The following is a 16,609-nucleotide window of genomic DNA, read 5'->3' as shown; positions in this document are numbered from 1 at the left end:
TTTGGTAAATATTCTAGTGTGTAGGCCACACGATATTAACTTGAGAGTGGACACTTTGGATGAGGGCTCTTAGCTCCTTTTTGGTATAAGGGAAGTAGAGAAGAGGAGATGGAATATGACAATTGGAAAGCTGTAGCAGAGGGAGACTAACACGGTTCAGGGAGGAATTTAGTGGCTAGATAGCACTGGCATCTCAAGTCCCCTCTGATATTTCATACACATGCTTTTATGATATGAGGCTGGACAGCAGAATGTAGTGTAGGGATGGAAGTGTGTAAGCTGTGGGAAGTAGTGGGAGATAGTTGAAGTTGTGAAGAACGAATGATTATTGTGTAATATCACTGCTTGTTTCCTTTTGCGTTTGGATTACACTGGTGGGTTTTCAAGAACAGTCCTCTGTCTGAATTGCTAAAATGTTTGGTTTGTGATTGTGTGGGTATATTAGAGTGTCCACGAAGTAGGAAGTACATTTTTGTGTTGAATACATGTATTTGATGCTGCTGCCAGTCTAATGCAAATGAATCATTAAGCCTCTCCCGATTCTCCTTAGGTGAAGTGTTATGTGAGCAGGGGCCACCGGGTCCTCCAGGAATTCCAGGACAACAAGGCTTTACGGGGGAGCGAGGCCAAAAAGGTGCAGTGTCATGGCTATCTTGTTGAGAGTTTTTTTTCTTTGTTAAAGCTTGTTAAACAATATAAAGCCTGCATTAAATAAGGATAAACAGTGTCTCTTCCCAATAGGGTTGAGTGCACGGTCTTCTGTTTTGTAGCAGGAAGCTGTTTTGTTTGGACATAGAATAGTCCCTCCATTAGTGTTAAAGCATAGGAATCTCAGAGTGACAGAGTACAACCACCACTAGACCCTAGAGCATGGATTATGATTAAAGTAAAATGAAACTTCAGATTTATGAGTACCTCCAAGGCAGATAGAAACTAGGTGCTTTGTAACAGTAGTTGCCAACTCTTTTTTTTTTTAAAAAAAAAGCACGTTATGTTTACTTCATGAATAAATTTGATATTTTTTATGGAACACAACCTTGAAATTATAAATTCAAGATTCCTAATTTGAGTTGGTCAATCTACAATGAGTTTGTTTGTTTGGTAAGCAAAAGAAAGACATCTTTAATGTGTATCCTTGTTTCCAAAAAGACAACCTTGCAATGAGGATGCTGATATGGGTAAGTGAGAATCTTTTCCTAGATCAACCATGGACATCCTAGATGACTTTGGGCATCTCACTTAATTTTGTACTCCTTCCATACAGAAGTCTCTTTTCTCATGGAGATTATAAGGATTAATTAACCTAAATGAAGTGCTTAAATACATTGCTGAATGTAGAAAAGTCTGTGTGTGTAGGAAATTCCTAAGCTTCTTGAAACTTTTTTTTTTTAAATGAGAGAACTTTAGCCTATTGTCAAATCAGTGAAACATTCCCAGTGTTTATTTTGCACTCTTGGAGATTAATTAAAGTTTGGGATTTTGATATATGTGTTTTGGAGTCGGAGTTTGAAGTACCAAGTACCTACTTTAGAAGAGGACTCTTGCTGAGAAAAACATCCACAGTTTTATTTTTTCATTATTGAAAGCATTTTTTTGCTTTAATTTATTTTGCACTATCCTAAATAAATTCTGATCATATCTGTTATTGATTGTCTGCGTCATAGCAACCAAAAGCTTCAAGTTGGCTTTCATGGGGGAAGCCTTCTAATATTTAAGGGATTGTCTAATTACATAAAATAGCGATTTGGGGCTTGATGTTAGATCAGTAACAAGAAAACAGTTGCTGTTGTACTAAATTCTTTTCATGTTTTCTAAGATCTGATGCTCAAGTATGCTTTTTCCATGCAAATCTTTTTAGGTGACCAAGGAGACACGTGCTTCAATTGCATAGGAACTGGAATAACTGGGCCTCCTGGGGAGAGAGGACCACCAGGACCTCCAGGTAGTCCAGGTAAGGATATAGTCCTCACTATTTTGCTTAATATATTCTGTGAAGTCACTTCTGTATCTGAGTTTGTGTATTCTGTACAAATTCAGATGCACAGTTGCCAACTCCAGTGTATAGTTGGTGCGTGTCTTACTTTGCACAGCTGGGGAGTGTTAAGAACAAGCTGGTTAGGTGCAAAACAATTACTTTTTTTTAAATCTAGTCTTTAAAAAAAAATTCTCTGATCAAAGATAGACTTGTAAGCATTCTGTATATTGAAGGTTTATGGTCTGCTGTAGATTTAACGGAGAGAAATTAATTTCTACTACTTGCTATTCCTGGAATGATAGAGGAACTGGAACTTTTAAAAAGTGTGACATTTTTTAACACTACTGATTTAACTTAAGAGTTTCAAATTTTGTTCTGCTCAAATAAAATCAAGCTTTCAAAAAAAGCCCAAACCAAAACAAAAAAAACCACCCCAGGATAAACCTTGCCTGGTTTTAAAACAGCTATTATCTTATGTGAACAACATGCTTGATATTTACAGCTTCTACAGTTTTATGTTTGTCTTTTATGTTTTTCTGCACTACTCAGGTTCTCCTGGTTTTCCTGGACCAAAAGGTGAAAAGGGGCTTCCTGGATTAACTGGCCTTGTAGGGCCACCAGTAAGTGGTGGTGTTATGCTCTGGTGGGAAAACAGTGTCTCGTTTGTCTTGCATGTTTGGTAGATATGTGCACAGTAGATCTGAATTCTTGTCTAATACTTCTCTTTTTTTGCTCATAACTAACTTGAATGCATAATTCTTATATTATGCCAAATTCAGAGAGGAGGTGGAAGAAAAACTAAAATGCCATGGTTTTTTTTTTCTCTCCCCCCCGCCACTTCTTCCCCTCAGGGATTTCCAGGGTCCCCAGGTGCTCCTGGGAGACCTGGTCCTAAAGGAGACCCAGGTGATGTCCTGACTTCTCCACGAATGAAAGGTGACAAAGGAGACCCTGGCTTCCCAGGACCTCCTGGTCTTCCTGGCATAGATGGCACTCCTGGACGAGATGGACTGCAAGGTCTACCTGGCCCTAAGGGGGAACCTGTGAGTTCCATTTTATGCTGTCTTTGATTGATCAGATGTTTTGGAAAGTCCTGGAAGCATCTGAGGTAGTGCAGATAAGAGGACTGGCAAATGCACTTTTTTCTGAATGTGACCAATGCAGTAATTTTCTTCAGTAGATGCCAGTCTAGTGATGATATACAGAGATACTCCTTGAATCTGTCAATACCTCTAACAATAAGCTGAGACTTCTCTTGGGTAGTGTCAGATGGTCCCTTCTGCCATTGTCTATGTTTCACCTATGTAGTGTGAAGAATTAAGTAGCCATGTTTAGACATTACTATGTTAGTAAGATGCAGGCAGCTAATGGCCTTGAGAGCAAGAAGGATAGAAACTGCTCAGGAGTTTCAAAACAGAAGCAATGAAACACTTTACTCCTTTGCTAGTAAATAAGTGTTCCTCTTTCCCATCCTGCTCTTCCTTTTTTCAGGGCAGTGTGGCATTCAAAGGAGAAATGGGTATTCCAGGTGATCCAGGAATACCAGGTCTTCCTGGTGACAAAGGACTTCCTGGTCTTCCTGGTTTTGGTCCACAAGGTCCACCTGGTGAAAAGGGCATCCAAGGTGTATCAGGCCGTCCAGGGCCTCCTGGAGTTCCTGGTGAGTTGGTCTCTGTGTGCTATTGAACAAAAGCTGTAGAGCAGAGTTTTGTCCTTTTGCTCCAGATAGGTCTCAGAACATAATGCTACTTCGAAGCTTTTCCCAAAGGCATTGCAAGACCTAGCATTTATAAGCTCTCTTACTGAAGGTCATCACAGAATCAGCAGAATTTGCACTGTCTTACTATGGGCACATGACTCGCCCTTCTGCTCTGACCTTTAGAGAAACTTCTTGACTAACTATATCGGAAATGTATTGTCACTACTGTCTGGCTTATGCTCAGTAATACTGCAACTACAGCAGTTTTTGAAAACAAGCGTTTACTTTGAACAATTTTGCCTTTGTTACTTTCTTGTCAACTGCACAGACCTGATCAAGTTGTGCTGGTGTCAGCTAGGGAAAAAAATTATTCGTGTGATGGAACCTAGGAGGAAAGTAAAAAAGTAACATTTCAGGAAAACTGGCTTAACATTAATCAGTGCTTTTAAGCCTATAAGTGCTGCATGGGGATCAGGGGCAGATTGCCTCTTGGGTAAAGTGTTGCTGGTATTTAAGTTCTTTGTGAATTGGGATGTGGCTAGCATTTTTTTTCTGCTCAAAGAAAAACAGAAAAGAAAGTCATACGGAGTTATACATATTTGTTGGTTTTGGTTTTAGGTCCAAAAGGTGACCCTGGCCAGACTATTACAGAGCCGGGTGTTCCTGGCCCCCCTGGTCCTCCGGGAAGAAATGGTGACCCAGGTCTTCCAGGTAAAGCAGCAACTAGATATCCAGGGAATTCCAAGAGCTTTTTATTCTGACTGATTCTTGGAAACTATGCTGATATTCTTTTTACAGGAGATCCTGGTCAGCCAGGTCAGCGTGGTTTACCAGGCATCCCAGGTGCAAAGGGAGAGCCAGGTATTCCTGGCATCGGACTTCCAGGTCCACCAGGCCCAAAAGGTAGGTTTACAGCCATGTTACTGGTTGGAAGAGGGGACACAGAGGGTTCTGTCTCTTCACTTTTTCCCAGTGAACTGATTTCTTGTCTCTAGAATTCATTTTTAAAAGTTTGTTGAATTTATACATCTTTATAATTGTTTCACAAGTATCAGGAAAAAAAATAACTTGCTGGGATTTCTTCCTCTGTTCCTCATGTTTCTCTGTACTGTTCCTTCATGGTGTTTTACACGTTTCAGTAAACCAAGGACACAAAAGCAAATGGGTAAAACTTCAGGAAATTATGAATGTTTGAACTTGAATCAATAAATGATCTCCAAATACTGTCTCAAGATGTTAATGTTTCTGGTGTGAACTGTTTGTAATTTTTGTTAGAGCACACGGCATGGGGAATGCCCTTCTCTGAGTCTGAGAGGTCCTCTGTGGCAAAGACAGTACACCCAAAAGTGATCTCAGCCAAATGGGTACCCCTCAAGTATGCTTGAGCTAGCACAGAACCTCTTTTCAGAGGTTACTTTTCATGGGCCCTAAGGATTTCTGGAAGAGTTGTTTTAATACTCTCTGGTGTCCTCTCCTCTGTTTCCCTAACGCCCATGTCATATGTAGGTTTCCCAGGGACTCCAGGCCCTCCCGGAGCTCCAGGAACCCCAGGTCGCCCTGGTCTAGATGGACCTCCTGGACCACCTGGTTTCCCAGGACAGAAGGTCTGTGTTTGCTTGTTTAATATGAAACTTCACTTTCTTAAAGGTTATTCTGTGACAGTGGGAAGTTAGTGGCAAGGATTTCACCTCTTGTTGTCAGCTTTTGATGGCAGGGAAGTCACATTCTCTACTTGAGGTCTGAGTGAGGGTAGGAAAAAGGAAATGAAACTCTAAGATGGCCTTTTTTATTTTGCTACTTTTAACATTTTTAGGAGAGGCTAAACTTCAAAAAACCCCTTTGAAAAACTTTGTTACTTTGTTACAGGGGGATCGTGGATTTGGAGTTCCAGGACCACCTGGACCCCCAGGACCACCAGGCACAAAAGGAGTTCAAGGACCTAAAGGTGATACTGGCTTCCCAGGAAACCCTGGTCTCCCAGGACGGGCAGGTTTTGATGGAACTCCAGGGCCCAAAGGTATGGAGAGCTCTCTCCCATTTTGTGTTCTCTATTGAAATTTAAAATATGTGGACATGCTGGGAGTCATATGGCAGTTAAATACAAGCAGTGCTGACTTTAGAGCAATTACTTCAGGGTCCATTTTTCCAAATCAGACACACCTGCGTAAATGGAAACTTGTGTTCTGAAAAGACAAGCAAGCAAGGGAGTCTGTGGGTCAGTGTCTGAAAGTCTGTATTCTAAAGACAAATCATGTTAGTGTGGACATAAAACTTTTTTAATAGAATAATTATCACTCAGCTGCACTGTGCTTCAACCTGCAAAGAGTTAGCAATTAATGAGTTTCTGCTCTTAATCATTGTCTGTATTGAACTGCAGAGCATGCCTGGTTTGCTGAAGAGCATCTGTTGAGTTTGATGTGGATTATGGTGCAAAAACGTGTCTTTGTGTAGCCTAGAAATGTAAACTGCATGCATTCCACACAAAGTGAGGACGAATCTCTGGCTTTCAGAAATAGCCTCTGAAGTGTGGTTTTATTCCTGTGTTAGATCAGTATTTGTTTGCACGGAAGAATGAGATTTCAAGTACAATGTGCAGGCACTCTGCTTCTTGAAAGTGAGTGTCTCTGAACTGAGTTCACTATTTAAACAAGAGTGTTCTTCTAGGTGACCCCGGACCAAGTGGACCACCAGGACTCCCAGGCCCACCAGGCATCCCTGGCATTGGTGGTCAAGGTCCACCTGGATCTCCAGGACCTCCGGGTCCTGTTGGCCCCCCAGGTAAAACTCGCGTGAATTGTACCCTTAGGTTATTTCAGGCATACACCGAGCAGGTACACAGGACACTGAAGGTCCCACTGAGCAGATAGAGAAGGAAAAATAGGGCCTTCATGTCTATTAGTTTTTCACTGTGAGGGTGCCAGAGCATGGCCCAGGCTGCCCAGAGAGGTTGTGGAGTCTCCTTCTCTGCAGACATTCAAAACCCGCCTGGCCATGTTCCTGTGTGACCTGGTCTGGTGATCCTGCTCTGGCAGGGGTTGGACTGGATGAGCTTTCGAGGTCCCTTCCAACTCTGTGATTCTGTGATCTTTTCATTAACACACCTGGAAGAGAGCTTCAGAATTCCTCTTACAGAAACCTCTGAGTTCTGGGGTTTCCAATTCCCTTGCACACTTTTCTTCTGCAAAAACAGGAAGTTTTATGCGTTGTGATAGGTTTAAAGTAGATTGACAAAGGATAGTGATAATTAGGAATATATCTCTGAAGGAAGTTTGATTGTCTTTTGTCTAAAATGACTGGTGACTGATGAAGACATGAACTTGTTCCATGTCTGTGCACAAAGGGTACATGTGCGTGCATGCACATCATTCTATTCACAAAGTTTGTTTAGGGAAATTGCTTTTCCCCTTCACTCAGTGAATGAGCTTGCTGTGCACCAGCCTCTGATGCTGCAAATGTGTGGCAGTCGCCACAGTGAGAACATTCTCTGTGGACTCGAGCATGCCTGCTGCTTGAACCATTTCAAAACCCAGCTGGTTCTTGACATGCCTGTTTGACTGTTTATGTCGCATGTTTGTGAGCTACACTTTTTTGAATTTGTATGCCAGCACTAGGATGGGTATTGTTTGCAATGCATGCTGAATATTTCATGGCCAACTAAGACTATGGGTCACAGATTGGTTGATCATAATCAGATCTTTATGAACTACAAGCTGAGATTCAGCAAAGTGCTTAACTTGAAGGTAGGCAAGCACTTGAGTGAGTAGGCTCATGGAGTTTGAGTGCTACTCACATATATGAAGTCTGGGGTCACATTTAAGTATATTTTTTCACAAGTTTCCCAGTTGGGGAAAGCAATGGTGTGGTCACTGCACCAGCAAGCCTCGAATGTGCCCAGTATTAAGAGCCAGGGACAGAAGGGGTCTGGACAATGTGCACAGAAGTTCCCTGAGCCACAGGGTTGGTCCTCTCCCTGGCTTAGTGTGCTTACTATACTGTCCTGAGCCTATGGTTGCACTTGAGGCTGAACTGAAACAGAAGGCAAGAGAAGTGTGCATTTGGGGGGTGTGTGGGCATGAGATGTATTAGTATGAGTTTGAATGTTTCATCCAGTGCATGTTTTTCTTCCCATAACAGCTATTCTGGTGTTAGCCAGAATTTCATTTCATGTGATCACTGATTTATTCTGCAAAATACCCATTTTGACAAATGCACAATTATTACTACACTTGGTGGATTTGAAATGCTTGTATTTTCACTCTTCCTGTCTGTACTGACTAATCATTGTGGCTACTAACAGCATGATGGCTCTGAAATCTAGTGCATGGTTGAAGGTCCCACTCGACAAGTCCTTGCTATTTCCCTTGGTGCTGCTATTTCTCTGTTTCGTGCAGAATGCCTGACGTTCCCATCTCCCATCGCTTGTTTGTTTTACTAGGCTGTTTTGATTCTGTTCCTTTATGCAACACTGGGGTAAAATTTCTGAGGCTCTGTTTTCCAGGTAATTGGAAAAATTCTTTAAAGGATTCCCCTATTTAGAATTTCCTTTCTCTGCATCACCATTTCTTCAAACAGTTTGCAGCAACTCAGCATTCTTCTTTTACTCTAGAATTTATTGTGTTGCCTGTGTTATTCTAATTAAGATACAGTTACATTTTTGAGAACCAGAAACTCAATTAGAATTCATTTCCATTTGAAACATACAGATTTTGTCCTATTCCTAGGTTATATATATATATATATATATATATGCATTTTTTTCCACTTGCTGATAGAGACTGCTTAAACACAGAGCGTTTGCAGTACCTTTCAATCCTCTGGTACTGATTTTTCTCTGCAAAGTAAGCAGTTCCAGGCACATGACACCATAGTTTAATGCAGTGATAAGCTGCTGCCAAAGAGGAGCATGCTTATCATTAAATAAATGAAAGCCTATGGCCTGTGCAGTCAAGAAAAATTGACCTGCCTTTTTAGTGTGCAAAGAACACCTCATGACATCACTCCTAACCTTGTTCCTGCAGTCAGGAGTGGAGTTCACGGTTCCAGACTAACACTGCCTTGTTATTTATGAGGTTCTGGCATGGTGTTGCCATAATGTCAGTAGACTATGCTGGGGCATGTAACATACAATATACCATCTCTGTAGGTGTAACAGTGTAGATTTGGATAATAGAACTAGAAGAATGGGGGGGAAGTATTTAGAGGGTTTGTATTATAAAGAAGCATCATCTTTTGAAAAAGTCCTATTTGAAGGGATTTATCAGAATATGATGCAGATCAACAAGAAGCTGATTGGTAAGATGTACTCTGGTGTTCAGAAGGTGTCCAAGCCACTATCTAGTAATGACAGCTTTGTGTAAGAAATGGTTCAGAAAACGCTTCTTCCCCAGTTAGAAAGAGAATACTAGGCAAGGAGAGAGGGAAAAATAATTTTATTTTTAAAATGTACCATCAATATTTGAAAATATCTCACTGAGTTTCTTGTCTTGCGTACAGTGGTGGCTGCATTTTGAAAAACACCTTCAGGTCTCCTTGCAGTCTTGTTTCTCTAAGCGCATTAATGTTGTATTCTTTGTACTTAGATCTGTTTTCGGTAACTTTAGGGTAGATTTTTTTTCTTTGTTCTAATCTGTATGTGCTTTATTTTGTTTCCTAACTTAACGACTATTACAACTCCTTACTGCTACCTGTCTCAACTTCCTGATGAGCTCTAACACGTTGGCTTTTGAACCTCAGGTTCCCCAGGTACTGTGGTTTCTTTACCAAAGCCTTTTCTTAACTTCAGATTTAAGAATAATCCCTTTTTAGGGACATTTCCAGAGCGAGCATTTTCAGTGATGCAGTGCACTGGAGGGAAACAAGCTGGCTGTTTACTTCAGCAGTGCCTCAAGCTCACTGTCATTAGCACTAAACAGTCTTAAGTATATTTTGACGGTTCATACTTTTCATTCAGGGAAATGAAAAGCAATGCAGAATTTTACTGTCCTTCAGAAATATTTAGCTGATGTTATCTTAGAATAGAATCATGAATGGAAATCTACTTGTAAGAATTTCAGTACTTAATGATAAAATACAAACCAGTCTAATCTTGGCTTTTTGTTTTCTTAATCAGACTTAAAGGCTTGTTGAAGAGAATTGTTGCTTTCCTTTTGAGATTTTTCTGAATTGCATTTGGTACAACTTGGTAAAATTTTAGTAATGCTTCTTTTGGGGAGAATGGGCCCTTTTAACTCCTGGAAGCCATTAAAAATAAATGGCTTTAGAATTGCAGGGTTTTCATTAGTGGTAGGAATGGACTGCAGATAGAACTTAGCTATTCCTACCGTACTGCACACAGAGATACGCAGATCTCAGCCTTGCCTTAATTTTGCTAAAAGCTTGTGTCTTAACAACATTGTCTAGGGTTGCAGGGCGTTCCAGGGGAGAAAGGAGATCCAGGTCCTCCAGGCTTCGACGTTCCTGGTCCTCCAGGCGACCAAGGAACCCCAGGATATCCAGGACCCCCTGGTCTCCCAGGGCCTCAGGGTTCACCTGGACCACCTGGCCGGGATGGAATACCTGGATTTCCAGGTATGTTCACATTTTTTACCTATGGCAAAGACCAAACTGTAGTTCCAGATGTGGGATCTTTATGCTTGGGCATGCCAGCTTTAAAGTGCTTTGATATTTATCCTGTCTATTGAAAGCTGGATATATGTAGCCATTACACTTCTTTAAAGGAAGCAATTGTAAATGCTATTAATTGGATCCAACACATAGTTTTAAATACTAATTTAAAATTATTAATTTGTTTGTTAGACTGTTCAGATAAGATAGTCTGTAGCGCCCTCTTGAATAGAAAACTCAAAAGTGAATTTCGAGAATCTGTGTCTTTGGATGGAGGATGCAATACAAAAGATTCTAAAAGTAGTGTATTCTTCATTGTCTTTTGGCTTTCAATACATTCAAGTCTGCTTTTAAACAAGTATTTGTGTTTCAAACCAGGGAACTAAACTTACTGGAGATATAAATATGCTTTCTACCAAAAAGAACAGCACACTGTTAATTTTCTTCCCAGGATTTAACTGTGGAAAATTTGACACAATTTTCAAGTGTCGTTTTATCTGTTTTAGATCTGTACAAGAACTGAGTGTTTGTAATTCCCTTAAAACAGGCTTTATATGCATGTGCTGGTTAAAACCATATAGATGCAGGGAAGTAAAAGTTATGTACCGATAGGTTTTGCAATTTTGTTCAGAATGACAATGGTGATTCAATGCATTTAGGTGCCAAAGGTGAGATGGGCGTCATGGGAGCTCCTGGTCCTCCAGGGCCTCCAGGAACCCCTGGAAGAAATGGCCTGCCTGGCTTGAAAGGTAATGTTTGTTTTATCTGCTACTGAAGAGAGTGCAGAATGCTGTTTTCCATGTCCTCTGTGGAAAGAGGCTTCGTAATACTAACATCTAGATCTTCTCTACTGGGATTTGCTCGGGTTATCTTCTTTTGACAGTGCTGATGTTCAGAATTGCTTTGCAGTTCTAAGCTGTAGCATTCAGTCACATTTTTAAATTGATGTCCTGAAATGTTAGCTATTTTTAAAACTTTACCTCTGGATTGATGGCATTGAAGTAAGGCAATATTTCTGAAATATGTTGTAAAGTCTGATTTAAGCAGCAGAAAGAAGGCAATCTGTACCTTTGGGTTATGGAGTCACCCAGAATCAAACCCTATAGGTATCACAGAGAAACCATTCTGTCTGCATTTTCCCAGCTCCCTTGCTGGAGATGAATCTTGAAACAGTTTGGTAGAAGAAAAACCCACTCATCTCCCTAGAACAAGGTAGCTGTGAATCCAAAGGTGCTGTAGTTGTTGCAACTCCTGTGCTAGTGGCACAGTGTGGTGAGGCTCTGGGAGCTCTCTGGATGATGTGGGTCTTACAGCCAGCTGCTTCCTCTGAGCTGGGCCAGCCAGAGCTGACAGACATCCCCATGCAGCCCGCTCATTCAGCTTTGTTCCAGGGCTTAAGATGCTGCAGAAAACCTTGCAGAAATGGACTGGTCATTCAGTGAATTTCAACTTCATGAATAAATCATGGACCCCCTATGTAAGGAAAAGCATTACAAATATATTAGCCTACCTTAAGGATTATATATTTTGTCTTTTGTTGTCTCTGCCTACTGTAGGTAATAGTGGATTACCTGGTCCACCGGGGCTTCCTGGACCCGTAGGACAGAAAGGCGTCAAAGGTGAAGCAGGCCTGCCGGGTCCACCTGGAAAAGTTGATCCGAAACAGCTAGGAGCAAAAGGAGAAAAAGGCGAGCCAGGTGTTCCAGGTACAGAACTTTGCATGTAGGTCTGTGGAGATGGTTTGTCCTCTATAGATAAGTGACCTGTAACTGAATCTCTTGCAGTTCATTTCTTCTTACAGAAAAAAATAAATGCAGAATATGGTGGTGGCTTAGGTTCTCTTATTTCAGGCTTTTTAAAAAGTGGATCTATGACCAAGTTACTCTGTATGGGTAGTTTGCAATGTCCTTGCTCATTAACTGTTACTATTGTTTGGCATATGGTGATATTGTAATAGCACTAAGGTGTTATTCCTCAGTATGATGAGAGAGAGTTGTCAGGGCTGCTGTGCTGGCTGTTCCTGCTGTCTTGCAGGCCCTTGGGCCTTTGCCTCATTTGTACAGATCATCTGTTCATGCATCACCTCCAGATTCTCCCTTTGGCCGTTTCTGTAAGCCTACCCTCCCCTGTGCTAAATGTCAGCTCTGTGTGTGTTTCTACTTGGGAAGCTAGCAGTCTGAAAGCTTTTCTCAGTTCACTCCAGTCTGTTTTCTCTCTCACTTGCTTGTTTCCCCCTCCTCCCTGCCAAGACTTCTGATGTCTCCTTTGAACTCTAAGTTAGTCTTGAGAAGAGTAAAAATATTCTACCCTGGAGAGAACCAGAATGCCTTTCTCTAATGTTGGCCCAGCCATTATTGTGCTAATTTATCTATTGTATTAATTTCTGTGAAGCCACAGTAGGATCCTGACACCTTTTTTTTTTTCTTTCTTTCTTTCTTCTTTCTTTTTCCCTCTCTTAAGAGCTGTAGAGGGCAGATTCAACTATGCCTGCCATGCAGCACAAAGTTATTGTATGGGATAATAACCCCATAGAATTTGTAAAAGTCTGCTAAAATAGCTGCATTACTTTTTATAATATGTCATTCTCAAAGTGCTTCTGGTGTAGCAATATAATTAAACATGTATATTAATAATCTGGATGAATATAAAGGAGTTAGCATGGAGCCTGCTCATCTGAAAAGACAATCCCTTCTGAATGAAGTATACTGGCATTAGTCATAAAGTTACTTTTTCCTCTACTCACATATGTTATCCCTGTTCTGTAGTAATTTTAAACTTTCCAGAAGCAATATTTTGTGTTCTGTGATAATTCTCTTCACTAAACTAAGGGGTATTAGATTTACTGAAGAAAAATCCCCGTTTGGATATTTATTCACCTATAGCTACATCTGATCTCTTCAGGTAAAAGAATTCCTACAGTAGTAGTAACAGTAATAATAAAACGTATCTTTTTCTTTTGAGGTATTCCTGGTTTATCAGGACAGAAAGGTTATCAAGGCCTCCCAGGTGACCCAGGCCCACCAGGCCTTGGTGGCCCACCAGGTGTGCCAGGATTGCCAGGTGAGTAAACAAGGCCTCAGATGGACATCTTTGATGTGTAAATATTTGCATGCATTTTTATCACATGGGGCTGGGGTGTTAATCCAGGTATATCAAAGGAAAGCCTAGGGATTTATGCTTGAACCTGCAGCACAGTTTTGGGACCTTTAAAATCATTATCCAAACAGCATGCTTCAAGTGCTTTCCTTCTAAACAGACCCAAAAGCAGTTTTAAGCTATTCCCATTGAAGATTAGGATAGCTTTTAGGGTGACTGGAAAAGTGCTTGCTGCTCAAGCAAGCAGCATGAGTGCAGAATCTGCCAGCAGGACTTGCCTGTTTCATATGATTATTTTTTTCTATTATCAGTCATTATACTCTTACTTTGCAAATGGCCAAATGAATGTATTGCAAAGGCTGCCTGGATGTCACATCTTTGCTTTCAAGAAGTGCAAGGATCACGAAAACTAGTTCTGTTTTGCACTGTTTCTTCCTAGAGCTATAACAGTTTATCTGAAATGTTGAATCTTTGCTCACGATGTTTAATGTAGGTCTTGCACTAAATATCCTGTTGGGCTTGGGGAATTTTTTTTAACCATCCAGGACTCAACCTAATTTGAGCATTGTAGGTCACTTTTAATTCTGTAATAGAAGCTACCAAATACCTATTGCAGATGAGGAAGAGAGAATTTGTTCGTTCTGCAGAACAACTCATGAGAGAGCAAGTCACACCAGTAGTAAATTGTTTCAGATGGTTACTAACCCATGGACTGAGATTTGAACCATTTCATTAGACTAATCTTCAAAGCAAGGAAGAAGTTGCCCTGATCAAATCTTGTCTCGGAACAAACCAAAGATGTTTAATAGTATTTCGCTACAAATGGGTGTGAAAAAGCATGTTGAGAGCAGTATAAGGCCTAAATAAACTCCAAATACATTGACTTTGTAATTAGATGGCAAGCATAGTTCTATGAGAATGCGTGAATATCAGAAAATTTTAATTATTGCCATTAATTAACTAAAACCACAACTTTCCTAGGCATCAAGGGAGACATGGGGCTTCCTGGGCAGCCAGGACCAACAGGACCTCCAGGGTTAAAAGGTGCCATGGGAGAGATGGGCCTTCCAGGTTAGTTTGTGTGCTTGTGTTTTCCTTTTCTGTAGTACAAAGCTAGATACACTTGTGTGCGGTATCTTCTAATATATTTAAATGGGAATGCAGGTGAGGAATACGTAAAACCCTATGTACACGTTTGTTGAAATAGTACGTAAGAAATTGGAAATGCCCATTAAAACAGAAAATGAAATAGCAAATGTGTTGTAAATACGTATTATTTCAAAGTGCTTACAGATCATTCTGCTTCTACATTTTGTAACTTCTATACTTTTCTGGTTTCTCAGATTCCACTCTCTGAAAGTTCAGAAAAAAGATGATTCTGTAAACCCACTTGTCAGAAAAGACAGACAGCAGACACAAGCAAAAGGGGAAAGGAGAAAATGGATTCAGTTTTTTAGAAAAGATTGCTTATACAAAAATTTCAGTTTCTGAGGATTCTAATATTAAATTGTGCCTAGATACTACAAAGAGATACGTGTATTTGTGTAAATTAAGAATAAAAAAAGAAAGCTTAGAAATGTCATGCAAAAAGCCATGAGAAATTTTAGGTAATTGTTTTAGTTAGTTTTTAAAAATAAAAACACAGTAGGTATTCAAAGCCATCCAGTCCATTTCTTAGACCTGTCTAGTTCAGTTGCTGTAATTTGAATTATTCGTCTAAACCACTGCAGAAGTTTTATTTATATTTATAAAACTTGTATTTTATCTTTTGGACAGGTCCCCCAGGGATTAAAGGCAGCCAAGGAATAGCAGGACGTCCAGGACAGCCTGGGCCTGCAGGATTTCCTGGACTGAAAGGGGAGAAAGGTGACCCTGGTCTTTCAAGCATTGGTATTCCTGGTCTCCCTGGACCAAAGGTACATTTACAAAATTCCTCAATAAAAAATTCTGTGAGGAAATTAGATTCTGTGTTGATTTTTTTTAAAACTATAATTTAATATATATTATGTCTAACTGTAAATATGCATATAAATATGTTAATATTAAGCAGGATTGACTGTGGTTTGTTCTTTTCAGGTGGGAGCAAGTATTTCTAAATTTAAAGGTGAAAATATTGATATATAATTCAATCTGGTTGAAGGAGAAGATTGTTTACTAGACTTTTCAAGTTGGGTTAAGTTAGTGGCCTAGTGGACACTGACATTTTGGTAGTTAGTGGGGATTTATACAATTAAATATTGTTGATCCCATGTCTAATTATGTAGTTAATTCTAAAAAGAACAAGGCTGTATGCATTTAAGAAGAAGTTACTAAGAACTGATACATCATGATTACTGCTGCTTAAAATTTTTAAGTCTATATAAAACAACTTCATTAACATTTACCTATATCATCCTTTCTGTTACCCACAAAAAAGTGACAAAGAGACCTACAGAATATCTAGCGGCCTTCACTGATGCCTTGCATTTGATGTTAAGCACCAATAAATTTAGCAAAAACACTGCATAGATTTTTTTTTTCTTCTGCATTATCACAGGGTAAAAATTTCTCTCTTCTGAAAGCTGAGAGAACACTACTTTTCTTAAATGTAGGCCATTTCTGAGGAAAAGCTATGATACCCTATGCGAAATTTTAGGGAAAAACTGCAAATCTTTACAACTGCTACTTCCAATTAATTGTCAGTGTGAGATGGTTAGCATTAACTGCATGTAAGGAGAAGCGTGCACAATATAATGGTGAGCTTCTCGTGATGGTAAGACTGGGAACATACAAGAAGGCTTACCCATCTTACAGAGACTGGCTTCTTATTTCTGCTTGATGTTTTCTAGGGTGATCTTGGTTTGCCTGGATACCCAGGTAGTCCGGGCAGTAAAGGTATAGCTGGAAGTCCTGGTTTGCCTGGATTTCCAGGCAGTCCGGGTGCAAAAGGAGAACCAGGCCTTCCTGGATTCCCAGGTAATTCCAAACAAGATTTTTGTTGTTTTCCCTCTTGCTCTCTTGTATTGATATATGCACCTACAGACAGTGGGAGGGCTGCAGCTTCTTTCAAAGTTTCTGCCAATCTGCTACTTCTGAGCTTTGTGGAGTTGGAATTGTCACTGCAAGAGTAAGTGTGTGAATGCATCACTTAAGGGTGCTTCCTGAAATTATTCATCTCCTCTGAGGGGATGTAGTAGTTGTGTTAGCTAATGCTCTCCACTCCCCACAGCAGACTGACTCTCACCTTCTATGACCAA

The 16,609-nt window shown here is 40.3% G+C and overlaps 1 protein-coding gene across 1 annotated transcript in view; it reads left to right on the top strand.

Annotated features, from left to right (window-relative positions):
- The window catches only part of COL4A5 (collagen, type IV, alpha 5), a gene marked incomplete at both ends in the record, with an annotated part of 56,274 nt that overhangs the window by 25,475 nt on the left and 14,190 nt on the right, over positions 1-16,609 (top strand). Inside the window, 17 exons of the mRNA XM_010183541.1 lie at positions 551-634; positions 1,859-1,951; positions 2,525-2,595; positions 2,827-3,018; positions 3,467-3,635; positions 4,293-4,385; positions 4,473-4,577; positions 5,181-5,278; positions 5,541-5,691; positions 6,339-6,452; positions 10,074-10,241; positions 10,937-11,026; positions 11,834-11,983; positions 13,239-13,337; positions 14,355-14,444; positions 15,150-15,289; positions 16,202-16,328. Of these exons, the coding sequence (XP_010181843.1) occupies positions 551-634; positions 1,859-1,951; positions 2,525-2,595; positions 2,827-3,018; positions 3,467-3,635; positions 4,293-4,385; positions 4,473-4,577; positions 5,181-5,278; positions 5,541-5,691; positions 6,339-6,452; positions 10,074-10,241; positions 10,937-11,026; positions 11,834-11,983; positions 13,239-13,337; positions 14,355-14,444; positions 15,150-15,289; positions 16,202-16,328 (2,034 nt within the window). The remainder of the gene's footprint in view (positions 1-550; positions 635-1,858; positions 1,952-2,524; positions 2,596-2,826; positions 3,019-3,466; positions 3,636-4,292; positions 4,386-4,472; positions 4,578-5,180; positions 5,279-5,540; positions 5,692-6,338; positions 6,453-10,073; positions 10,242-10,936; positions 11,027-11,833; positions 11,984-13,238; positions 13,338-14,354; positions 14,445-15,149; positions 15,290-16,201; positions 16,329-16,609) is intronic.

This window comes from Mesitornis unicolor, unplaced genomic scaffold (genome assembly GCF_000695765.1).
Source record: "Mesitornis unicolor isolate BGI_N332 unplaced genomic scaffold, ASM69576v1 scaffold674, whole genome shotgun sequence".
Taxonomy (NCBI): domain Eukaryota; kingdom Metazoa; phylum Chordata; class Aves; order Mesitornithiformes; family Mesitornithidae; genus Mesitornis; species Mesitornis unicolor.
Note: the sequence above shows the minus strand (reverse complement) of the source record. Positions and strands in the feature narration are given on the sequence as shown.